The following is a 26730-nucleotide window of genomic DNA, read 5'->3' as shown; positions in this document are numbered from 1 at the left end:
CATACATATATATATATATATATATATATATATATATATATTTATACATATATACACACACACACACACACACACACATATATATATATATATATATATATATATATATATACACATGTCATGTTTATTTTCAGTCTTGTTTACTCCCTGTCATGTTTAGCTTCTGTTTTCCTTGTGTTTTCCCCTTGTCTTGTCATTTCCTGTTTTATTGTGAAAAGTCTGACTCTTCTCATTTCAGGTCACTTGCCCTTCCTTGTTTGGTGTCTTTGTCAACCCTGATCCCTGATTGTGTCCACCTTTTCCCATTACCCTCATGTGTCATCCAATCAGTGCCCTCAGCCAGGTGTGTCTTGTTATGTCATTAGTGTTGGTGTATTTAGTCGGTTGTCTCCCCCCTGTCTCTGTCTGTGTCGGTTCATTGTGATTTGTATGTCTTTCCTCATGTCATGCTGCCTATTTGTTATTGTTATTTGTTCCCTCCCAAGTCATAGTTCAAGTTCATGTTTTGTTGTTGTTGCCACTGTCGTAAGTCATTCGCCACGTCACGCTGACCTTTTTGCCTTATCAGGATCCATGTCATGCTGTTAGTTTTGCCTAAGTTGTTTTGCCATGTTTAGCTTCATGTTTTGTTAGTTCCGTTTATTTTGCACTTTGAAGGTAGCTTTTTGATTAGAAATTAAAACCTCTTTTTTGGACTGCACCTCTGCCTCCTTGCTCTGCCTTCCCGCATCTGGGTCCTAAAGCCCCCACCCTAATGACAGAATGAACCGACCAAGATCAGACCCAGCGGGACGCTCCCGTAGGCGACCGGCTCGTCGTCGGTCGACACGGAAGCACCGTCAGCCTGCCATCCAATCCCATTCCATCCAAGTAAACTCCTTTTCGTGGTATTTGTCTTCTCTTCCCCTTTCACGCGATCAGCAGAACACACTCAAGTCTCTGCCCTACGACACCATTTTGTCGCCTCAATGTTTTTTAGACTCTGACATCTCCGATGATGAAAATGAAGGTCCCTTTCCCATTAATGCACTTACGGATTACAGTTCCAAATCTGACTCCGAATTGGACTTTTTCACCACCTTAGTTCCCCACATGTTTTCTTCACAGTTTTCATTTAGGGATTATTTCGACACCGGGTCATGTCACCCCTCCTCACCTGGGTCTCCGCCGTATTCACCACACCGGTCCCCATCGCCTGCACCTCATAGCCCACCGTTAGCGCCACGTCATGACATAGTTTCCCCTTTACCTGGTTCCTTACCCACTCCCGTTAGTTTACGTCACGATCCTTCACTCTCGGTATCCTCGGGTTATAGTCTCCCTATTGCTCCTCACTCCCCATGGTGGCAGGCTGATGAGGCTCCGGCTCCGCAGCTTCAAGTCCCCGAGCCACGCCTGCCGCACCTTCAAGTCTCCGAACCTCGTCAACCGAGGGCCCAAGTCCCCAAACCATGCCTGTCGAAACCTCAGGTCTCCGAGCCACGTCGGCCGCCGCAGCCCCAGGTCTCCGAGCCACGTCGGCCGCCGCAGCCCCAGGTCTCCGAGCCACGTCGGCCGCCGCAGCCCCAGGTCTCCGAGCCACGTCGGCCGCCGCAGCCCCAGGTCTCCGAGCCACGTCGGCCGCCGCAGCCCCAGGTCTCCGAGCCACGTCGGCCGCCGCAGCCCCAGGTCTTCGCGCCACGTCGGCCGCCTCAAGTCTTCGCGCCTCGTCGGCCGCCTCAAGTCTTCGCGCCTCGTCGGCCGCCTCAAGTCTTCGCACCTCGTCGGCCGGCCTGTTCCGGTGTGGCGTCCGGGGCGCCCTCCGGATCGGCCTGTTCCGGTGTGGCGTCCGGGGCGCCCTCCGGATCGGCCTGTTCCGGTGTGGCGTCCGGGGCGCCCTCCGGATCGGCCTGTTCCGGTGTGGCGTCCGGGGCGCCCTCCGGATCGGCGCCGCCGGGCTCCCCTCGTCTGGCGTCCGGGACGTCCCCCGGACTAGTCTTGAGGGATGTGTCAGGTTCCCGCCCGCCCTGTTTTTGAACTTTTTAAGGGACGTCTGGAAGCCGTCCCTCGACGGAGGGGTTCTGTCATGTTTATTTTCAGTCTTGTTTACTCCGTCATGTTTAGCTTGTGTTTTCCCCTTGTCTTGTCATTTCCTGTTTTATTGTGAAAAGTCTGACTCCTCTCGTTTCAGGTCACTTGCCCTTCCTTGTTTGGTGTCTTTGTCAACCCTGATTGTGTCCCCCATTACCCTCATGTGTCATCCAATCAGTGCCCTCAGCCAGGTGTGTCTTGTTACGTCATTAGTGTTGGTGTATTTAGTCGGTTGTCTCCCCCCTGTCTATGTCGGTTCATTGTGATTTGTACGTCTTTCCTCATGTCATGCTGCCTGTTATTTGTTCCCTCCCAAGTCATAGTTCAAGTTCATGTTTTGTTGTTGTTGCCACTGTCGTAAGTCATTCGCCACGTCACGCTGACCTTTTTGCTTTATCAGGATCCATGTCATGCTGTTAGTTTTGCCTAAGTTGTTTTGCCATGTTTAGCTTCATGTTTTGTTAGTTCCGTTTATTTTGCACTTTGAAGTTAGCTTTTTGATTAGAAATTAAAACCTCTTTTTTGGACTGCACCTCTGCCTTCCTGCATCTAGGTCCTAAAGCCCCCACCCTACTGACAATACATACACGTGCGTGTGTGCGTATACACGTGCGTGTGTGCGTACACACGTGCGTGTGTGCGTACACACGTGCGTGTGCGCGCGTACACACGTGCGTGTGCGCGCGTACACACGTGCGTGTGCGCGCGTACACACGTGCGTGTGCGCGCGTACACACGTGCGTGTGCGCGCGTACACACGTGCGTGTGCGCGCGTACACACGTGCGTGCGTGTGTGTGTATACGCGTGTGTGTGTATACGCAAGTGTGTGTATACGCGTGTGTACGCGTGTGTGTGTGTATACGCGTGTGTACGCGTGTGTGTGTGTATACGCGTGTGTGTGTATACGTGTGTGTGTATACGCGTGTGTGTGTGTATACGCGTGTGTGTGTGTATACGCGTGTGTGTGTGTATACGCGTGTGTACGCGTGTGTGTGTGTATACGCGTGTGTACGCGTGTGTGTGTGTGTACGCGTGTGTGTATACGCGTGTGTACGCGTGTGTGTGTATACGCGTGTGTGCGAGTGTGTGTGTATACGCGTGTGTGTGTATACGCGTGTGTGTGTATACGCGTGTATACGCGTGTGTGTGTATACACGTGTATACGCGTGTGTGTGTATATACGTGTATACGCGTGTGTGTGTATATACGTGTATACGCATACACGTGTATACGCGTGTGTGTGTATATACGTGTATACGCATACACGTGTATACGCGTGTGTGTGTATATACGTGTATACGCATACACGTGTATACGCGTGCGTGTATACGCGCACGCGTGTGTGTGTACGCGCACGCATGTGTGTGTACGCACGTGTATACGCGCACGCGTGTGTGCGTACACACGTGTATATACGCGTGTGTGTGCGTGCGTACAAATGTATACATATAGTACTATATTGTGGCCCTTGTTTTCCTCTTGTAATGCAGTATTATCAAGAGGAAAATGAGGGCCACTAGACTCAAAAACAAAGATTTGACAGCAAGAATCAATAAAGCCCGTACTTTCAAGACCCTCAGACAATGCCACGACGCATCGAAGCAGTGGTTAAGGAAAAGGGAATCCAACCAACTATTGAGGATTGAAATATTGTTTTGAAAATATTATCTCCCCTAAATTTAAATAATATTCAATAGTCATCTTTTTAAAGTGTAAATCCAATGAAACTTCACTTCATATTGATCATGTTTATTTGCTCATCTAAAAAACATAATTAAACTAAATCTGAGGTATTTTAAGTTTTATCACCTGTTCTCCTTCCCATTCCAATTATGCACATCCCCCATTTTAAATAGGAAGATCGTCTCAATGAAAGAAGCTCAAACATGCACCATTCTAGATAAATGTTTATTTGAAAATTTAATCATGTTGAATACAACATATAATAATTTCATAGTTATATAGCTATATTGCAAAGTACCATCTTAAATCTCGAACATAAATTTAAACCTCCATGTCATTATTACAATATCAGTCGTCACGTAATTCCTTGTCGTGTGTCAAAGGCTGGAAAGACACAATAAATAATCACTAGCATCAATCTGCAGTATCATTGTTGAATGGCATAGTCACATTTACTCATTCCTTTTTTCCTATGTTTAAAATAGCTTTGTCATACCGTCCTATACCTCGTGATTGAGCAGATTAGACATTCTTGTACATAAGCAGTCGGGTTTTTTTTTAAACAAGCAATATGGAAAGTAGCACTATTAAAATTATCCTTCCGGTGCTGTCGACTTTTGCTGTCAGGCTGACCTTGAACCGATCTTGCAGTAAAGGATCATGGAAACAGTCATGGCACATAACTGCAGAGACACATACAGTACATTTGGTAAGAAGAGCAAACAGAATGGCCAATACTATTAAGTATGAATGAGGCCTCATTTAAAAGGCTCTTGCACAAAGGAGTACTGTACTGTAGAATACTTGTTTTTAAACAAAAATTTGGAGAGAAAAATGCAAAAACCTTCTAGTTACAGTATGTTTAAAATATCATTGGATCCTAAGAACTGTAGAACAGATAGGTTAAAGAATATCTGGCCTACAATAACCTATTATGGGGTAATTAAGTCCAATGTAGTATTAGTATATTTACTACACAAGCAAAATGTGAAATTATAATTCAGATGGACTTTTAGACAAAGTATACATTTCATAAAAATAAAAAAAAGCACTTTCATACCTCAAGTACTGCAATTCCTAGTGCCACAGCAATAATCACGATTGTGTTGTCATCAATCAGTTGCGTGAACTTCACGAAGCAACCGGGGATCGCCTGAGAACAGTAGAGAGTGAGGTACAACTTGATCATACTGCGGGTGCTATTTTTGTTTTCAGAATACCATTAGAGCCCATACCGGGAAATTGTCAATCACTGTTTGATTACAGGGCTTATTATTCGCATCTGGACAGCACGGAGGCGGGTACTGATTGTTGTTGTCCACATAATATGGAGAGTCCACAAAGTTTGAGGAGTTGTAGATTCCACAACATTTTAACTGAGGAAACAAAGACAGGTTATGTTACACAACCCTTCCATAGTGAGCAATTGTTCATCAGTGTTACACACTGTGCTCATTGTAGTGTCCCACAGTCCAGTGATGTCAGCATTACTCCCATAGTCCTTCTTGATGCTCTCGACTGCCGCAGTGCCAAACCTTCGGAATACGTCTTCGGCCTGTACAAACATTGCGTATCCAAATACTAGAGGCCAGCTAGAAACAAGCTTCAGTGTGGAAATATACTAGTGTCAACTTACCAAAGGTCTAAACACCAAAATCACCACAGCTCCAGCAACCTCTACTAGGAAGACCAGCAAGATGATGATGAAGAACTAGGACAAAATATGGCAATGTTATAGGTCATATTGGATTTGTAATAAAACACGTGATCACATTGAAGAAACAATATCACAATTATTTTAACTGTGTATATAATAAGGGAATCGGAAACTTTGTCATCGCATGCTAGCCTACTTCAGTGGTCATTATTACTAATGGACCAGACAGGTCACATTTCATATTTCATAACTTAGTAATCAATAAAGTAACTACTAGTCCTGTCTCAACTCCTGATACTTCATTGTTACATTGATACATGAGAAAGGAGTTCTAAGAAATTTGCCTTTAAACCTTGGCCTCGAAAACACCCGTAAATGAGCGAATAAAAAAATCATTACAATACACTAAAAATAATGGTACTATTTTGTATGCTCTCACATTGCAAGACAATTATTCAAAAGAAAAATATTTGGAATGCTGTATTAAACATTTCATCGTCATACAAAATTTGTAAGACCACTAAAATTTTGTAGACTCAATGCAATACAACTATCCATCCATCCATCCATCCATTTTCTTGACCGCTTTTCCTCACAAGGGTCGCGGGGGGTGCTGGAGCCTATCCCAGCTGGCTTCGGGCAGTAGGCAGGGTACACCCTGAACTGGTTGCCAGCCAATCGCAGGGCACACAGAGACGAACAACCATACTCACAATCACACCTATGGACAATTTGGAGTGTTCAATTAACCTGCCATGCATGTCTTTGGAATGTGGGAGGAAACCGGAGTACCCGGAGAAAACCCACGCAAGCACGGGGAGAACATGCAAACTCCACCCAGGAAGACCGAAGTCCGGACTCGATCTCACGTCCTCGGCACTGGGAGGCGGACGTGCTAACCAGTCAACCACCGTGCTGCCGCAATACAACTAGATTTACAATTTATACAGTGTCAAACTAATGAAGTGTGCTGCCGCCTTGTGGTTAACAATGAAATTGCACCCAAATGTGAGGCAGCACAAAATAGTTGTGAACTGAAAAATTTGTTAGGAAACCTTTGGCAAATTTTTAAAAGGGACTCAAACTCAAAACGGAATTCATTAAAATAATTTATAATTTGTTTAAATTAGTTTTAGAAATAAAAACAAGTGATGATTAATTAATCTCATGTGAATATGTATTCTTAATGTTCCTAATGTTCTTAATAATGACATCATGCAACGGTAATGTCATTTAGCAACTTTTGGCAAACAACAGACCCACTTATAGCAACATCCCCTGAAAATTAGTCAACAAGGTATATCTGACCACTTACCAGCAATAGCATGCACTTGCTCTCTCTGATGGCCCCACAGCAGCCGAGAAAACCAATGATGACGAGAAGTGCTCCGACGGCAATCAGCAGGTATCCCACATTGAGCACCTGGCTGAGCTCTGTGGGGGCATTTTCAATCATCCCGAGGAAGCCCAAGATGGAACCGCTGTCCACCTTCACCCAGATGCCAACACCCAGGATGACTGCACCCGCCAACTGTGGGACAGTTTAATGGAAAAGTTTATAGTAACCTTTTTTATTTTATTATTATTGTTTGTTTTTTTTAAACCTAGTAAGTATCTTAAATTGGTGTCAAAACATCTGCATTGGGGAAGTAAGAAAGTATATTGTTATTTGTAATTGGGAATCTTCTTTTTCAGATGACTTTTTATATTTGTACTCCATACTTTGCCCAAGGAGGCCTGTTACAACCCCAATTCCTATGAAGTTGGTACATATTAAACATCAATTAAAACATACAATGATTTGCAAATCACATTCCACCTATATTTAATTGAATACACTACAAAGACAAGATATTTAATGTTCAAACTGATCAACTTTATTGTTTGTTTTCCATTAACATGGAATTTTATGGCTGCAACACGTTTCAAAAAAGCTGGGACAGGGTCATGTTTATCACTGTGTTACATCACCTTTTCTTTGCACAACCTTCAATGAAAGTTTGGGAACTGAGGACACTGATTGTTGATTGATATTCGGCTTTCAGCTGTTTAACAGTCCGGGGTCTCTGTTGTCGTATTTTAAGCGTTATAATGCGCCACACATTTTTAATGGGAGACCGGTCTGGACTGCAGGCACGCCAGTCTAGTACCAGCCTTCCCACTTTTTTTTTTTTTTGATGAGGGTGACATTTGAAAATCATATCTTGTCTTAGTAGTTCAATTGAATATAGGTTGAAACAAGGATTTGCAAATCCTTGTATTCCATCTTTCTTTGTCTTTTACACAACTTCCCATCTTCATTAGAATTGGGCTTTGTATCATGTTAACCGCTACGACTCTGCTGAAGATACTTGGGTTATTTCAAAATTACATTTCATTACAATTTCATTTTTTTTAATTGCTTGTATCACAAATACATATTCCCCTAATAACATACCACTATAATATAGATCATTTTATTATGGTCATTGCCTTAGGCATGCAGACTTCATTTTGCAGAGGTGGCAAAAGTACACAAATACTGGTTGAAAAAAAGAAGCACTGATTTGGCTCATTTACAAAGTAATAGGAAAAAAAGTACATACTGAAATGTACTTAAGTACAAAAATATCTAAATGTCTAACGATATATACAATACCTGTTTTGATAACTTGGCACAACAAAACATTTCTTCTTCCTGTCTGTCTGTCTCTCCTCCTTTCTCTTTCGCTCCTTCATTCCTTCCATCCTTCCCTCTCCTTCTTTCCTTCCACCACAAGCTATCTAGCATTGGCTCAGGCATGTTTGTTATAAAAATGATGAATTCCCTAAAGAAAAACATTACATTACCTTATGATAACAATGAAAAAATATGTATAATATGTGCTTTTTCAGAATGCACAGATAATTTTTGAATGCCAGAAGCAATGGTGGTTTTTAGGCAGAAGGCAAAAGAAAACACATTCACCACAAATTATCCCCCCAAAAAATAAGGAGGGAGGAGGGGTGTAATGGTGGGGAATATCTTGCTTCTCCAAAACCGTTGGGTCACCATCATTAATTTTCCCTGTTCACATTTGTCTGTGTCACTGATGCTCCAATTTTGCCCCAATGAAAATTCCTACTGTCACAATAGATCAAGATCCATCCATATGTACATTCTTTTATGTCATCCGCAGAGAATGAAAAAAAGTATAAAGCCAATTCCAATGAAGTTGGGACGTTGTGTCAAACTATCTATCCACCCAAACATGAATAAAAACAATGCAAATAATGTTCAACCTATAATTAACTGAATATCTTACAAAGACAAGATATTTAATGTTCAAACTGATCAACTTTGTTAGCATATAATCATTAATTTAGAGTTTGATGGCTGCAACATGCTCCAAAAAAGCGGTGACAAGTGGCAAAAAATACTGAGAAAGTTGAGGAATGCTCATCAAACACCTGTTTGGAACATCCCACAGGTGAACAGGCTAATTGGGAACAGGTGGGTGCCATGCTTGGGTATAAAAGGAGCTTCCCTGAATTGCTCAGTCATTCACAAGCAAAGATGGGGTGAGGTTCACCTCTTTGTGAACAAGTGTGTGAGAAAATAGTCAAACATATTAGGGACAATGTTCCTCAACATACAATTGCAAGGAATTTAGGGATGTCATCATCTACGGTCCGTAATATCATCAAATGGTTGGGAGAATCCGGACAAAACACTGCACATAAAAGTGGCAAAGCCGAAAACCAACATTGAATGCCCGTGACCTTTGGTCCCTCAGGCGGCGGTGCATCAAAAATCGTCATCAATGTGTAAAGGAAATCATCACATGGGCTCAGGACCACCACCACAAAACCAAAGTCAGTAAATACGTTCTAACATCCGTAAAGTCCAACTTAAAATGCTATTGTGCAAAGCAAAAGCCATGTATCAAGACCCAGAAATGCCGCTGGCTACTCTGGACCAAAGTTCATCCAAGATGGACTGATTAAAAAAGGAAAAGTGTTCTGACGAGTCCACATTTCAAATTGATTTGGGAAATTGTGGACGTCATGTCCTTCGGGCCAAAAAGGAAAATAACCATCTGGACTGTTATGGATGCTAAATTCAAAAGCCAGGATCTGTGATGGTATGGGACTGTGTTAGTTCATATGGCATGGGCAACTTACCCATCTGTGAAGGTGTCATTAATGCTAAAAGGTACATACGGGTTTTGGAGAAACATATGCTACCATCTAAGCAACGTCTTTTTCATGGATGCCCCTCATTATTTCTGCAAGACAATGACAAACCACAACGGCATGGCTTCATAGTAAAAGAGTGCACATACTAGACTGGCCTGCCTGCAGTCCAGACCTGTCTCCCATTATAAAAATAAAAAATAAATATGTGGCGCATTATGCCGCACAAAACATGTAGGTGGAGACCACATACTGATGACCAATTGATGTTGTACATCAAGCAAAAATGTGAAAGAATTCCACCTACAAAGCTTTAACCATTAGTGTTTTCAGTTCTCAATAGCTTATTGAGTGCTGTTAAAAGGAAAGGTGATGTAACACATTGTAAACATGCCCGTGTCCAAGCTTTTTTGGTTGCAGACTTGAAATTCAACATTTTTAAAAACAATCAAGTTGATCAGTTTGAACATTATAGGGCTTAAGGCCTGCAGTATGTCTTGTCTTTGGAATGTATTCAAATAAATATAGTTTGAAAAGAATGAGTACGATGAGTACGTGTGTGTATAGTTACATAACTAAAGCTTCAAATTAAATAGTGTTACCCTATTAATGTAGTGATTCATTTGCAGCACAGGTACATGTAATGTGTTCATAAATTGTATGCATTCAAGATGTGTTTTGCATTAGATGCAGTCCATATCTTATACTTCAGATTCCTCTTTAAGTATTAAAAGCATCAACTTACAAAGATAATACCATTGAAAACAATCATCATGAACTTGAGGAAGCCAAAGCATCCCATTTTGGTTCGCAGCCGCTGTGTCCAACCTGCAGAAAGGAACAAAACACAAGCATGTTGTTGGCCAGCAATCACAAAAACAAGTTTGCGGTCAGATTTTTATATCTACTTCAATTTCCCCTTTTCAACAGAACAACATTGTAATACACTTCACTTATGGCACATTAAAGAGACTGTAAGCTCTTTCAAGTGGGAGCGCTGAACAGGGGTGCGGCTCAAGATACAAAATACACCTGCTGTTTTTTTCCCCACCATCCTTTAAACATCCTGAACATAATAACCTTTGCAACTCAAACATGCTTTTCAATTCATCCTGCATGACATTGAACAAACATATCAGCTTACATGCATTAGTCTGGCGGCTTTGTTTGGTTTAAAATTAAACCAAGGAGGAAGTCTACCAGCTGATTTTCGGGAGAAGTGTTTCTGACAAATGAATTACCCAAACAACAAACGGTAATGCAGTGCAAGTCATGCATGTTCTGTTAAATTGGCACTTGAAAAAGATGTGTGATGAGAGAAGTTTGAATTGTTTTGTTTTCTTTCTAAATCTTTGTACATCATCTCCTGACATCCCATCTTGTCTCAGTGTTAGAAAAGCGTGACCTTCTGTTTGTGGTGACCTCCCAGTTGGGCCTTTGTGTGGTGTCAGACAACACTTGAACTGTTATCCTTGCCGAGAATGACAAAAGACAACCCCTTTCTTTGTGCGTGATCGTCTTACGATTACTTCCTCATTCAATAGTTTTGTATCACTGCCCCCTTACTCATTATAATGTCTAACATACAAGAATAATTAGTGAAACAAAAACTTGTCAGCTTGGTAAGCCCGCTGGTCTACATCAAGTTAATCATACATTTGGTGGTCAGAGGTTAGTGCCATGTGATGCTCATACAGTTGCTTTGATTCCCCATTTCTAATCAAACTCCTCTTCCTCATGGAGTCAGGCTGCATCCAATGCAAATTAAAGCTGCACACATGCAAATGTTCAAATGCTACCCCATTCCCTGCTCTATGGAGATCATACTAGTCTCATTAAGTCACATCCATCCTAAACGGTCTCAAAAGAGGAAGAGAGAAATAATTAGCTAAGGCTAAAGAATGACTTCATAGGCGGTATATTTAATCATAAACAAACCAAAATTAACACAATTCAAGTGAATTCAAGTCATGCTTACCTCTGAGAAAAACAATCCAAGCGAGTACTCTAAAGTCAGGTCACCTACAGGGAGTTTCTTCCTCGACTCCAGTTGATGGAAGGCAAGGGAGAAAATTGTGAGGCAAAAGTCTATTCGTGCGGTTACTTGTGTCAGAGCTTTTGATGATTGTCACCAGCTATTTGAGTTCATTTCTAAGTAGTGCAGTACTGAAGAGGGAGGGGGGGAGGTAGGCGTGACCAAAGCCGCTGAGTAACACATCACCATGGAGCTGGACTGGTGCTTGTTACCCCCGGGGGAGGAGGCTGTGGGATCACCTGGGTGGAAACTTTAGTCGTCAAGAGACATTTTCAAAACAAAGATTTGCAAGAAGCCAATGTAACGCATTCACTTATATATGATGTGCCTTGGCTCAATAAAGATTGAAAAATTCAGGATTGGTGGAACGAGTGGCAATTGGGAGGCGACCCATGAACCTTTTGACGTACTCATCAGACAACTTTGTTGATTACCGCAAAAACTACATTTGGTAACTTCAACTAGAGTCCAAATGGACACCAGACATCAATAGAAGACAGTAGAACAATGCGATTTTCCGCAACCAATTAGAAGAGGAAACATATTGATCACAATTAAAATGTTCTATTTAACCCCTGGCCGTTATTTGACCATTTTTTGGCTTTTTGTTGGTTCTGACCAAGCCATGGGTTAAATACAAATCAAGTAAAATTGTATACCTGTATATCATTACTGTAAATAATGACCGCGGCTTTTGAAAAATCCAATAGAAAACATAACTAATGTACTGGACAGCAAATATTTTTGATGGTTAAATTTGTGTATTTGCAGGTATTTCTGTCTAATAAAAAATGTGAACTGTTTTATGTATTCATTTAAAAAATATATATATATATACAGCATATGTTTCTGATTCTTAAAACAAAAATGTTTTGCGCATTTTCACAAAATTCGCATAAAAATTTCTAAACATTTGAATAGAAACCTGACTAGTGTCTTTTCAAATACTGTAACTGACAGTGTTGTTCAAAACTAAACATTGTCTTTGTAAAGGCAATATATTTGATACAGCTGTAATAATATATTTGTATTTACATCACAAATTTAAAATGATCTATTATGTATGTATTATTACATAATTAATTTAAGAATAATGAAACAAAATGTGGATGTGAGAAGTCAGAGAGTGAAAGTCCTTCCTTTGTACTTGGGCATTGTATTTCCTTTGGGGAATGACTTTAACTGACCTTCACACTGTGATGAAAGAACGAGAGTGACGGAGTGAAACCGACTAAACTGAAAATGATATAAATGATTAATATGAGAGGGAAACAAATTAATTTGCTTTGTCATCGGCGAGTTAACATGTATAAGTCATTTATGAAGTGGCGTTGGCAAAGTAAACAACACATGCAGGCAGTATTCCCAATATTCTCCGTTAACACAAGTATCGTTAAGACCCGTCGAATGTCATACAGAGTGAAAGGTTCAGTATCAGTCACTGAATGACTATGTGACATGTCTTTGTCCACACCCACACTTGAGCCAGCGCTTTACATAAGCGGCACATTACACATTATTAACCATCAGAGGTGTGCAGTGACCTTTGGAGGGGCAGGTGCTCCACGTAACAATAAATAAAAAATAAAAAAGGAGGGATTGGGGGCAAATGTGTAACTTGGGATTCGAACCCACGCCAACATCTCGCTGCTGGCTTGGAAGTGGAGCACGCCAACTGCTGCGCTAAAAGTCAGCAAAAGCCTAGTTAAAAAAAAAAGTCTCTTTGAAAGTTTTTGCGCTATTCATCCCCTTTGTTTTCCCAACACACTTTATTCAGCCTCTTGTAAATGAACTGTTAAACTTCTCTGCCACTACTTTTCACTGCTGCCTACCATTTTAGTGGAGTGCACGTAGCATATATCTAGTCTAGCATAAGTCTTATCTTACAATCCTATTCATCGATGGGGGAGAGGGTGGACGTTCGACCAACATCCAGCAATTACTATTTGCCGTTCCTTGCTGTGGGAAGGGAGTGCGCACGGCAGCCGATGACATGCACCAATTAAAGTAATATATATTGACTGGGCCCACCGGCCCGGAAATGGACCAGCCATTCGGGAAACTTCCGAATTCTGGATGGCTAGATCACCCCTGGTGTCGGATGTCTGGTCATCTCTTTCATTATCCAGTTCTGCTTTGTATGAACCGGTATATTGCCGCGTGCTGAAGTCCTCTCTCGGGTTTCAAATATCGAAAATATATATTTTTGCTTGGTGAAAGAACAATTATGAATATTGAAGACAAAAAACACATTTAAACTTTTTTTTAACTTAAATTTTAACTTTGCTTAGCAGCACACTCTTTTCCTCTCTAGAAACACTAGTGAGATTTTAGACAAATCTCTCCCCATCAATTTTGGTCTATAAGAAAAAGCGACATCAGAACCATAGTTGCAATTTAAAACATCACATTTGAGTAAGCCCGGTTCGCTAAAGAGATCAGTAGGAACGGCAAATGTGTCAGGCTGTCAGCATCAAAGTGTGCAGTCATTTACATCGATAAAACTGACTTTAAAAAGTCATCCGATGGCTAACGCCGTTAGTCGCTAGCGCAGTTAGCTGCTGCTAACCCTGTCAACAGGCGCCATATGTCAGCGTAATCACGTCTTTTTTGAAGTGCCTTCAATTGGCGATTAAACGTGACTTCAGCACGAAGTTGTGTTGTTGACGTCGGTCAAGTCAGCCGTTTCGCTACGACACGCTGCCGGGAACAAATTGAAAATATAAGCGTTCCAAGACATTTATCGCCACATATTATCTGGTGAGGTAAAGTTTATTTTGAAGTTTGCCGTCTCACCATGTTGCCAGATAAAGTGTCAAACATTCCCTACAACGTAAACTGTTTATTCACTGTAAAATCAGGTGATTAGCAGGAGAAATGACATAATCGGGAACCAAGTGGGAGATAGGGTTGAAATTAGGTGTCCCGCCCGTGAATCAGGAAAGTTGGCAAGTATTTTTATTTCATTCTTTAAAAAAAAGAGATGAACGGGGGCAGAAAGAAGTCAAACCTATAACATCAAGTACGAACACTAGTGTATGACATCAACTGCGAGGATCTCATGACCAAGGATATTGTATCACAATTTATTTAAATTATGTTGTTGAATTTCATTTTCAAAAGGCAACGTGACTTTCTCACACACAGGTTTGTTTTACTATCTTTGTGGGGCCATCTCATTGACATAATGCCCCACAACTCTGCGAAAACACGAAATGTTGGCCCCACTATGTAACACACACACACACACACACACACACACACACACACACACACACACACACACACACACACACACACACACACACACACACACACACACACACACACACACACACACACACACACACACACACACACACACACACACACACACACACACACACACACACACACACACACACACACACACACACACACACACACACACACGATGCGTCTGTTAGCCATTGATGCAAGTCAAATGTCATTTGGTTAAAGAATGATTTCAGTGTGAATGGAGGCCACGTATTAAAATGGTTTATCATCATCATCAGGTGAGAAGACTGACAGGGAAGAAAAAGTGCATCAGCTTAAAAAATTAAACACTGTACAGTACATTAGGCCTATAACATTGACACACGACAATTATTTCCTGAGAAAGAGTATATTTACTCTACAATATTTACTTGTAAATACAACTGAATATAAAATTAACAATAAATGAAGATTGTGATTCCTTTGAAGAAACACGCATCACCTAATTAGTCACTAACGGAAAGCATTTTGTGTGAGACAGACACTTAACCAGAACCTCAATGTTGTGACACTCTTTTGCTGTTAATTTCAACTAAGCATTTACATAACTCAATGTTATTTTAATACTCACATTATTCATTTTGGTAGTAATCGGTCTTCATAGTTGAAGAACAACTCTTGTGTTCAACATGATTTTATCAAAACTTACACACCATGACAAAGTAATGAAGATTTTCTCACGTGTCTTAAAAATCTATTCTCATATATTTTTTTCCTTAAAGCTTGGGGTGCTTATGTAATGGTTAAAAAATATATATAATTTGGAAGAGCTTCAATTTGCAGGCATCCAGGATTGCAATTTGCTGTGACCGGCGCAGCTGTTTAATTAAGTGAACGTCCCTTTGATCCACCTTGACAAACAAAAGAAATCTTCTTCCTCTTACTTGAAGCCATCGTGTGAACACGTCAGGAGGACAGCTTCTCCGGGTGGCTCTTCAACTTGTGAAACTTAACACTGTCCAACTTTTCAAAGCGCTTGTCGCAGAACTCACAGGTGTAGTTGTAGTGGGCCTCCGGAGTGTGTTTCTTCATGTGCCAGTTTAGGGACGCGCGCTGACGACACTGATAGCCGCAGATTTCACATCTAAAGAATGACAACGGTAAAAGAAAAATGATGCAGATTACGGATCGTTGGCACGGTAATAAGAATTGGGACTGGGTATTGATTCTAATTTCCTCAATCGATTCGATTTAGCTTTTTTTCAATTTGATCCAATTCACAATTAGTTATTCAATACAATGCTGGTTAATTTTGGAACATCAATTCTTAAATATCAAGGATGGACATGATAAAAACTTAAATTCCAAATTAAATTTTGTAGCGGCAGTAACTGGTTAAATGATTTAGTTTATTAATGAAAGTAACATGTTACACAAACATTGACACAAGAAGGATGAGATGATTTTTCTTTTTATAATTCTAATTCAATAATTGTAAATATAAATTAAAAAGATTCTGAGTTGTCTTAAAGTGCAATAAGGTCTTTCATAAATGTAAGAAAATACTTTTAAATTCACGTGAACAGTAAATTTCAAGAACAGTGGAATGCAAAAAAATAAAAATTGGCCTTTAAAATGATATTTTCTTATGAATTGATGGGAAAACGGGATATTAAAATAATGGATTCCTGGTTTTATGAATGGATATCAGGCTTGAAAAGAAAAACGATTCGATATTGATTTTTTTTTTTTTTTAAACCCAGTCCTAATAAGAATGTATGAGTGACAATATTTTTTGCTAAGCTAAGTTAATTGATAGGCCTAATGTGGAGTAAGCACTGCCACTAACTGTTGCCAAGGGGATAGTGGACTGTTTATTATACCCCTACAAAGGAGATATAAAAAAAAGGATCTTGGCTACACTTGGATCAGATTTGTGTGTGTGTGTGTGTGTGTGTGTGTGTGTGTGTGTGTGTGTGTGTGTGTGTGTGTGTGCGTGTTACAATGATGATGCAATTCCCCAAATACTTGTGACTGGGATAAAAGTGTATTTTCACGGTCACGCAACGTCGTCATCATTGAATCAAAAATACGGTGTATGTGTGCACAAACATGCGCGTGTGTGTGGGTAAGATGGAGGTGGGAAGTGGGGTGTTACGCTACCACTGCAAATGTTGCCTTCGGGGACTGCTTGAAAAAAGCTTGCCTCATGAGTCACGCAATTAACAATTGTTTGACATGGCATCAATGAATCAATCAATCTCTGCCAATCTAGCTCACTCTTATCTATCTATAAATGTATATAAATACTGTACATGCATTTCAATGGGTGTCAATTATAAACTGAATTTTGATACTTGCAGGCGTGACCTGGTCCCCATCCCACGCAAATAACGCTGCAGGCATCCACATTTTCGCTTCATTAGCACATTTGGTGTTGGTGTAATTAAAGTCAAAAGTAAGTTAAAGTGCAACTCAACACCTAATGAACTTTGTTTGCTGAATAACTCTATAAACAGGTGTTTACTAATGCTGTGTACATGAAGTAGTTATTTTGACATTTGAATGCTTGAATTTGAGGCAAAAACCTTCTGTGTGGCGCCATCTTCAGGTTAAACAGTGGGCTAAGCACAATTTGGCTGTTTGTCCTTGGAGTTAGAATATTAGCGTTTGCGAACATCTTTAAATCGATGTTCAGGTTTGTGATTTATTAGCATAGCATTTGGTTAGTTTATTTAGCATAGCTTGTCATAGCATATAAATGATTTAGATTGTAGTTTTCACTGCTGCTGTCAGTCACAGCCACCACGCCCAAGTCCATGCAAGTCCACATTGGGTCCTCCAGGCAACACACCCATAGGGCGCCGTTTTCAAATAATAGTTAGGGGTGGAGCAAGAGTCCGGTAGGGTGTTGAGTTGCTCTTTAAAAGAAGTCAGGTTACATTGCTTTAATACTATGGTATCTAGATTACTAACTTTTTTTTTTTTTTTTTTTAACAGTTAACTACAGTGACTGTCGGAATACATTTTCAAAGTAACTGCAACCCTCTCAAGTCTGTGTAAAAAAGATCTACCAGTCAGGCTGCTATTTTGCTAAACGTTAGCAAAACAACTATTAGCAGGTTAGCATTTGAGGTACAGTACAGAATTCTCTTTCACAACAGTAGTTGATCACTGGGCACGTTAAGGGCAAGTTAAATCCTTAATTATATTTTTAGTGCTTTCTTTCCTCTGGATGCTTACCTGCTATATATTAGCATACCAACTGTGAACTTTTAAAATATTGTAGTTTAAAGCTGCAACGACTCCTCGTCAACTAATAGATGATCAAATTCAGCAAGAAGCATTCATCGTTAAGATCATCATTATGATTACATTCTACAAAACTGTAGAAATGCAGTAAAATAGTAATGATATGGCAACAATAATGTGTGTGTTTTTTTTAAATAGCCATTAAAGATGATTCTTATTGCGACCACATGTAATGTCCAGACAAAAAGGACTTCTGTCATAACTGAGAAATTATTCAGTGAGGTTGGAAGTGTGACTCAATTTTCCTCAGGCTTTCAGCATTATTGTTCCTTGCAAGCACATTACTTCACCGCAGAGATTATGTCTGCAGGACACAGGTCACAGTCAGTGATATTTGGATCATGTTAATATTCTGTGTGAAAGCGTATTATGTGGGTCAAAACCGGACAGTTTCATCTAAAGTTACGCTCTTCGTTTCATTTGAATTGACCTTCTTATGCTAACCTGCTTTGTTGCTTTTTCTGTGTTTAGGTTAGCGACTGTTTTGAAACTGAATTCATCAACGTGGTGCCCGCGGGTACCAGGTAGCCCACACGGACCACATGAAGTAGCCTGCGGGCCTGTTCTAAAAAATACCCTACCAGTGATCGGACATTGTGATTGTATAGGAATATTTGTTGAAGTGATCATTTGAGAATGTAAACACTTACAGTGATCTATTGAAATCAAATTGCACATTGATATTTACCTCTTTCCTTATTGTCATGAGAAATAATCAACAAATTGTATTCACATAATAAATATTACGAATTATCAATAAAAACATTTGATTTGAAGGTAATTTGAGCAAATTTGTTATTTCAGAAGTGTGTATCAGACAAGTCGCCCATCGCATTAATTAGTACCCAAGTAGTTCTCAGTTTCAAAAAGGTTGGTGACCACCGCAGTACATTATAGTAGTTACTACTGTGTTTAGCAGGAGGAAGAAAAAAACAACAAATTAGGTGATCAAAATCAATCCATCCATTTTCCGTTATGTGATCTAAATATTTGCACACCTACAAAGAGGTTGTGTTTTCATAATAAAACCCGGTTCGAACAATTTCAACATATTTTAACAATAATGTATAGTATAATAAAGATAACTTTGGTCATTTTGGAGGATGCCAAAAAAAATAGAATGTGGTCTACTAGCATCATTGGTGTTGGTGGTAATGCTTCATGTTTTTGTGTAAAAGTTGAAAACTTGAAGGTTACATGCTTCCACACCGATAACATAAACATCTTACTGTAAAGGAGTTTCTCCCGTGTGAGTCCGTCTGTGAACTTCCAGATGATTCTTACGCTTAAATGATTTCCCACACGTCTCACATATGAAATCACGCACCCCTAGAGAGAAATGTCCCTTTTTGTTAGCAATTTGATATGCAAGACAAAGAAAACAAATCGATGATTTACTGATCCTGATGACATTTTACAAGAGTAGTCACACCTGAGTGGATGATCATATGTCGATGTAGGTGGTTAGACAGGTAGAATTTTTTGCCACAGCCTGGATGTGGGCAAACCTTGGTCCTGCCTTTTCTGTGAACTAGGTTCACATGATTCTACAAAAAGTGTCAGTGCTTAAAATTAAAGCTGAAATGTTAAATATGAATGAATTGTTATCTCACCTGGAAGCTGCTAATGGCGACGTACACTTGACTGCAGCCCTCATATGGACAATGGAACATCTTGAGCATCCCATCAGCCTCAACAACTGGGCCTCGTCTGTTCCTCTTTGACCTGGCAAGACAAAGATGACAATTTTTAAAAATATATATATTTTTACAACATAGCTCCACTTGAAACTATTATGCAGATTTATGTATTTATTTTACAGCCAACAAACCTGCTTAGACTCCTCTGCACCCCGCGGCTGCTGCCTAGCTCCAAAGTGTCAACTGTGGGTTGTAACACCTGCTTGTCACTCAATTCTGCACAGAGCAGAATACAGTAAAATGCAAATTCTACCCAAACACATTGCAGTACTAATAGGAAATACACAAATTCATGCAGACATCTTATAAATTAATCTCATCCTTGCATACTTTTCCATCCGATTCAAATATAACTTCTAAGTGTTTAGCTCCTTACCCACTAAAGTGCTTCTGGTACTCAGGTTGTCATACGTTAGCAAATCAACTGTTAGCATGTTACCATTAGATCAGTTCCACTTACAAATAGCACTTTAATACGATGAAAATATGTCCCTTACTGCTTGCTCTACTCAACTTGCTCCCTTGTTAGCATTTCATTAAATGGTATAGTACCTGAATACAGGACAAATTCCTCAGTGAGCTGCCTTTTGTTACTCTGGTTGCTACCTTGTCATATTTTGGCATACCAACTGTTAGAATGTTGGCATAATGGCATTTGATCAGCTCTTAGAAATAGCACCACAAACTACAGGGCTTGTTATCAAATGCTTATCAACCTTTCTTAGCACTTTCTGTACTCAGCAAGTTAGCTTTTCCATTAGCATACCAACTGCTTGCATGTCAGCATTGATTGATTGACTGATTCTAACTGAGCCTTCTAATAATATCACTGGCTTTAGCACGATAACATGTAATTGAAGCAACTTTTAGGAATTTTTCAACCTTCATAAAATATTTGAATAACTCTTCTGATGAAACGTTGACTTACAACTAGTTGAATGGTACCTTTGTCATGGCCTCGGGGGGGTCTGTATTGCTTTTACCAACACTAAGCAACTTTAAGGAGGGTGTGCCACACTATAAACTACCGGTACAAATGTGCGACTACTTTACGTTCCTCCTTTGTCAGTTCCCCCTTCCCCCATTAGTAACAAAGACGGAAGTCAATTTGAACATCTACGCACGATTGCTGCTTGCTAAATGTTTTGTCTAAGGAGACAAAAAAAGAAAAAAGAAAAAGGGAGGCTACATGGATCAACATTGTGCCCGGCTTTCACTCACTGGCATGACGTCAAAGACGAGGAAGGATTTCCAACTGACGCTGCCTTGGCTCCGTTCCTGCTAGACTAGTAAGTAGCATTCGATGCTCAAATCAAAATGATAATGCTGGCTATCAGAAATTTGCGTGGTAGCAATAAATAGCCATCAGTTTGATAGTTCGCAGTTCCATCAAAATTTCACGACACTATGCAGTAGTCCTCATGGGAAATGTGGTCTTCCTTCTGGCAAATCACTAACATTTTTGTCTATAAAGTGCCACCATAATCAACGAAAACAGAAAGTTCTTAGGTGTTGCTTCAAGGCACGTACTGTAATTAAGATTACCATACACAGGTTGTTAGCATCTTTTGGGTTATCATGCTAGCTTTTAGCATTGTAAGAATTTCCATTTTTGAAGGGCCAAAGCTCCCAATTAATATCTCACAAATGCATTTCATATTTCGCTGGCGTCGGGCCGAAACCTTGTACCTCCAAATTCGTCACTTTTCAGGAGATCCCCAAAATAAAAAGAGAGCAAGCCATTTTCAACGCTTTAGATCGGTCAATAATTTGTCAAATTGACACACACACCTATGGATTGACCAAAAATATAGATTTAAAATTGCCAAATTGTGACTTACGAGGTTTCGGCCCAACGCCAGAGATTTGCATCACGTAACAATCGGGCTCATTTAAATTTCTGCAAGAATGCTTCTAGTTGTTGTTACTATTTAAAATAATACCTTTGTACCTTCAAGCTACTTTCAAAATGTTGCCTCATTACAAAGGAAAGGGAGTAAGCTCATAGCTCATTAAAAATTTGATGACATAGCATCAGAACTAACTTGGGGTTCAGCATCCTGCTCAAGGACACTTGAAAGGACCGAGGGAACTGCAACTCACTAAACTCACCTGCCATGCAGTCTTCATCTTCTGTTGCTTGGAGTTTTGATTCAGGCTCAAAAACTTGGTTGCAGGTGATGTCCCCGGTGACAGTACAGGAGTCTTGTGCCACATTACCATCACCCATGTTGAGCTGAATTCCATCCGATGCAAGAGCCTCATAGGTGGGGCCAGTTATGATAATTAGCTGTCAACAAAGATTAAGGATACCCTCAGATTGATTCAATTATACAGTACTACCCCATTTAAGGTAGCTGATGAGTTCCAGACTCACCCGCTTTAGATTAAATTCTGCACCTAAGGATTTGTGTGTTTTTTTCTTTCTCTTTTCTTTTTTACAGATTTACACCTCTCCCTCGGTTTGAACGCATTCAGACTTGTTTGAAAAAAAATAAGCACATTGTAAATGCATTTGAACACAAAACATTGTAAAAATAAAATTAGGGCTGTGCAATTTGCCGAAATTCAATTGAAATTTCAATTATTACACTCCACAATTACAAAATCAGCATAATCATTAAAAAAATATTTTTTTAGTTGTTTGAGTTGCTTAAATGTATACATTTGCACCTTTTTATTTTAAAAAAACTAATTTGACAAATTTAGTTTCATCCAAAAGGAACTTGCATATTTTGTGTTTCAAATAATTGTATTTGTCTTAATATTTTTTACATTTCAACATTTTCCTGTTCTGTACCATAAATAAATGATTGTCATGGTTTCAGTTATTACCAATTTAATTGTGATTAATATTTTCTTCATAATCAAGCAGCCCTATTTTAAATGTTTAAACATTTTCTTGTTTTGTACCCAAAAATAAATTGTTTGAATAATCGTGGTTTCAATTATTACCAAAATAATCAAGATTATTTTTTTTTCTATAATCGAGCAGCCCTACATAAAATGGAGAAATGCTGGACGTATTGTAGAATCTGTGTACATGCATGTGCTTTTAAGAGGTGGGGCCTAGTGGGGTGACCTGGAAGTATGCATATGACGGCCCGGCCCGACAGCAGCTCCTATGTGTGTGTGCTCATTTTGATTATATTTTATTCTTCTCCGGGTGTTCAATACCGGCTGAAAAGGGTTGATTTACAGGGGAAAAATATATATACCTGAATTACATGACACATGAATCAAATTACATTTACGCTGTATGAGAAAAAGCAAAACTGAGCATTCCGTGTAGATGTTGGGAAGCATTGTTTGCAAACCCTGGTTAAGAGGTCTCGCCTTAAACCCAATTCACACTGACTGCGGAACAGACGCGGAGTGGCATCCGTACTAACGCCGCTTCGGATTAGAAAGCATTTGAGTCTGCGTGTCAATTCAGGCCAGCTGCAGTGCGGTGCGGATCGCATGCTGCCCTGCGGAAGGTTTCCGCAAGCTTTCTATTTTTTCCGGATTCCGTATGCGAATTTTCAAGAGGCTGAAGAAATTACACGAGCCGGACAAGAAGTCATGCATTGGCATCAAGGTAGATCCGGTATATCTAAAAATAAAACCGTTTGCGAACTTGTTTTTTTGGGGAGGGAAGCTAGCTAACTACATAGCAGGACATGAGTTGGAAATCCAGCCTGTTTTCCATGCCTCCCACAGCCAACACAGGTGATTCATATCACCAGCTAATCAGCAATCTCTGGAGAAGGCTGATAACGATCTCCACCTGTATTGGCTGTGGGATACATGGAAAACAGGCTGGATACCGGTCCCTGAGGACCAGGGTTGGGGACCTCTGGTCTAGAGCACACTCCTATATCAAGACATTGCTCACAAGTCAAGGGGAAAATAATAAAATCACCTGGCTCGTATCGTGGCGCTTGTAATTGCATACTTTAAAAACCCATATAAATGACTGCATAAAGAAAACATGATATAGCGTGGGTGTGATATAAGCCGGGGGAACGCTGTAGTCTCAAGACTTGAAAAAGCAAAATAAACACACACACACGCTCAATACTGACCTGTGAGCCTTCTAAAGCCGTGTGCTGGTTCGGAATCACACAGCTAGTCACCACCGTCTGCAAAGTGTGAGGGTCAAAAAGTTCCTCTTTCTCTTCAGCCTGAACGGGAGACGAGATCAACAGCTCCGGCTGGGAGGGTGGGACTGAATCTCCTAAGTCCTCATCCGTTTTCCCCAGTTTATCAGCAAAAGATGTTCCTACCACAACACACTTGTAATCACACCCTATTTCTCCTTCTTGCACTTCTCCAAGTTTCTCTGTTACTCTTTCATCTTGGCTTTGCCTCACATCCTCTGTCTCCTCTTCGGAAGTGAGGGGGTGAAAAATTGCTTCAGGGGAGCCTTGTGGTCGCTCCAGTACCATCGCCATTTCCCACACAGGCGGGACAGTCAGGGACACATCACTGGATGACGCCTCTACACTCGCATGCTGTGTTAGAGCTTCAGTGTGTTCAAACTCATTGGTGGTTGTGGGCTGAACCTCAGAAACAGCCGATGTTTCTTCTACATCTGCAGAAAGCAGATTAGGAAAGAAAAATGACTGACAAGAAATTCAAGAATTGGTAAATCACTATATACATTTTTAATACTCACCTTTTAACAGGGTATTTGTTTTTCTCTTCCGGCTTGATAATCTTTTAGGCACCATCAAGTCTGTTTTTGCAGCATTTTCACCATCGCTTTCTCCTTCTTCTCTCTCCTCCTGCTCAGACTCACTTGCCTCCCTCAGCGGAGAGAAAAGGTGCTGCACAAATGAATGGTCGGAGTCACATTGCCAGACAGCAGCAGTAGAGAAGTTGGGCTGGGGCTCCAGAGCTCTGAGTTGGGGCTCATGAGGGCAGGAACGCAAGTGCTCCTGGTACCAACACACTAGGCTCTGGAGACTTGACTCACGCTCCCGCTTAACTGGCAAACAGGCAAAAGGCACGTAAGAGTAAAGGTTTTGCAAATATGCTAATTAGGGATGGACATAAGAATTGATGAATTCATTAACTATTTATAAAAAATATTTGAACTGATGATAGCATGGAATTGATCACGCTTTGAAGCAATTTAGGGGCCTTGTTAAACTTGTCTGCGTTAGTATAATTACTCAGTGGTGTGAAACCAGGGCCTTCTCTTCTAGTCTAAACACATTCAGACACACTAACGTACATTTAATAACTGTTCCATCAAATTGTGTTGACAATATGCTTTAAAAAACATTTTTTTTTGTGTGTTTATAGGCGGGGGAAAAAGGCATGTCTTGTTGCTGATGTCAACCTGATGTCACAGTTGTTGACCTAAAAGTGACCTAAAAACCATCAAAAAACAAACAAAATTACCATTGAGTAATTTGGGTGGATTTTTTTTAAATAGACATATTTTTTTTTAAGTCCAGACTAGAACTATAAAATAAGTGCTCATTTTTTACAGCAGAGCATCTTCAAACTATATTATCAATAGGACTGTTCCTTTAACTAATGTGATTTCAATTTCACCACCATCTCGATTGGTTGGTCAGACCAAAATTGTTACAGCAATCTACCAAGCAATATCGAAGTGGCTATTTTGCTGTGTGACGCCAACTCCGCACTATTTTGCTGTGAATTGTGCGAGAACTACAAGTACTAATTCTGTGCCAGTTAATGCATACTAGCGCAAAGCATAATGGTTACGACGGTCACCCCGAAAGTACGAGGTCAAGAGTTTGAATCCCACTCTGTACATTTGTTTTTCTTTTCTGTTTTACTGCAATTTGACAACACCCTATATGCTCTGAGGAATATGGTTAGGCTGATAATGTTGATAGCAGTCTATCTTTGGTGGCATAACAAAATAAAAACTTCGTGAAATGGTGTGAAGCAAGGCGGCAGGAAACACACTGAGTTCATGACTCAATCCGTCAGTTAACCAACCAGAGCCGTTCAAAGCAAACTAGCGCTAGCAAGAGTTGCCGGTCACGGCAAAATATCCACTGCCTAGTTGCCACTTAATAATCAGCATATCTGATAGTGGTGATATTAAGAGGTGGATTAATTTATCTAAATCCCCAGAGAATAACCATGTACTGAATACAATGCCTGCCACTGTAATTTGTGTAACTCACCTTTTCTCTTATATACCGACACCTCTGGGTCCTCTGGGGTAATAGTTTTCCTGGAATACAAAACATTTCTAATTTTATTTTAATGAATAGATGGTCCATCTCGAATAATGGATGGATGAAAAGCATGTATGGAACAGAAATGTGTGCACACTGGTGAGGATGTTAAGGTGTCGACGGTGTCCAAAGAAAGTGCAGGGACGCTCACTTTGAGTTTTTCTGCTGATATTTCTCTCCAAATGTGGAATGAAGAACGATTAAATACGCTGCCAGTCCCGCATCACTCAGACTTGTGCGCCTTCGGAGCTCACTCCAGAGCTTGTGCGACTCCCCCAGGTAAACCCTCCGAATGTCGTACTTCTTTCGAGATTCAAGACGTCGCTGTGCTCGGTCTGACTCTGTTAGCCTGGGTCTCCCCCTGCATCGCCTTAACACACCCTTCCCTCGGTCCCCAGACGGTTCAACTACGAATTGATCCTCTAATTCTGCCAGGTTATGCGCCATCTTGACAACAACAGCTGATGCTGTTATGCGGAAGTTGTGCGGGTTCCTAACCGGAAGTTCTTAGGGGCAAGGAGGGAAAAAAATGTACTGCTTCTGTTGCATCGTGTCCGGATTAAAACCTAATTTATCAACATCTAACACGTTTCTAAATCGTATTTATTAAATCAATATGACGAAATCAACGAAAATTCCAGCCCAGTCAACACACACAAAATGACGGGAAT

The 26730-nt window shown here is 40.4% G+C and overlaps 2 protein-coding genes across 4 annotated transcripts; both read right to left on the bottom strand.

Moving 5' to 3' along the window:
• Positions 1-3966: 3966 nt before the first annotated feature.
• On the bottom strand, positions 3967-11688 carry tspan34b (tetraspanin 34b). Of its 2 annotated transcripts, XM_077558374.1 has the most exons (9): positions 11545-11657; positions 10312-10394; positions 8050-8218; positions 6727-6942; positions 5391-5465; positions 5202-5309; positions 4990-5130; positions 4815-4907; positions 3967-4437 (listed from the first exon to the last, which is right to left on the bottom strand). In XM_077558374.1, exons 2-9 carry the CDS (start codon positions 10323-10325, stop codon positions 4378-4380), a joined length of 876 nt encoding a protein of 291 aa, XP_077414500.1. In that variant the 5' UTR covers positions 10326-10394; positions 11545-11657; the 3' UTR covers positions 3967-4377. The 2 variants fall into 2 exon arrangements, with proteins under 2 accessions (XP_077414500.1, XP_077414501.1); XM_077558375.1 differs by lacking the exon at positions 8050-8218 and having other exon boundaries at positions 11545-11688.
• Positions 11689-15105: 3417 nt separating this feature from the next.
• On the bottom strand, positions 15106-26541 carry znf653 (zinc finger protein 653). 2 transcript variants are annotated; one of them, XM_077556100.1, is made up of 10 exons: positions 26211-26541; positions 26006-26055; positions 24511-24822; positions 23918-24426; positions 21963-22140; positions 19982-20066; positions 19764-19875; positions 19583-19697; positions 19380-19479; positions 15106-15982 (listed from the first exon to the last, which is right to left on the bottom strand). In XM_077556100.1, exons 1-10 carry the CDS (start codon positions 26504-26506, stop codon positions 15805-15807), a joined length of 1935 nt encoding a protein of 644 aa, XP_077412226.1. In that variant the 5' UTR covers positions 26507-26541; the 3' UTR covers positions 15106-15804. The 2 variants fall into 2 exon arrangements, with proteins under 2 accessions (XP_077412226.1, XP_077412227.1); XM_077556101.1 differs by having other exon boundaries at positions 19982-20033.
• Positions 26542-26730: the final 189 nt, after the last annotated feature.

The sequence above is a fragment of the Vanacampus margaritifer genome, chromosome 2 (assembly GCF_051991255.1).
Source record: "Vanacampus margaritifer isolate UIUO_Vmar chromosome 2, RoL_Vmar_1.0, whole genome shotgun sequence".
NCBI lineage: Eukaryota > Metazoa > Chordata > Actinopteri > Syngnathiformes > Syngnathidae > Vanacampus > Vanacampus margaritifer.
The sequence above is the reverse complement of the archived record's forward strand: the minus strand, read 5'-3'. Positions and strand labels throughout refer to the sequence as shown.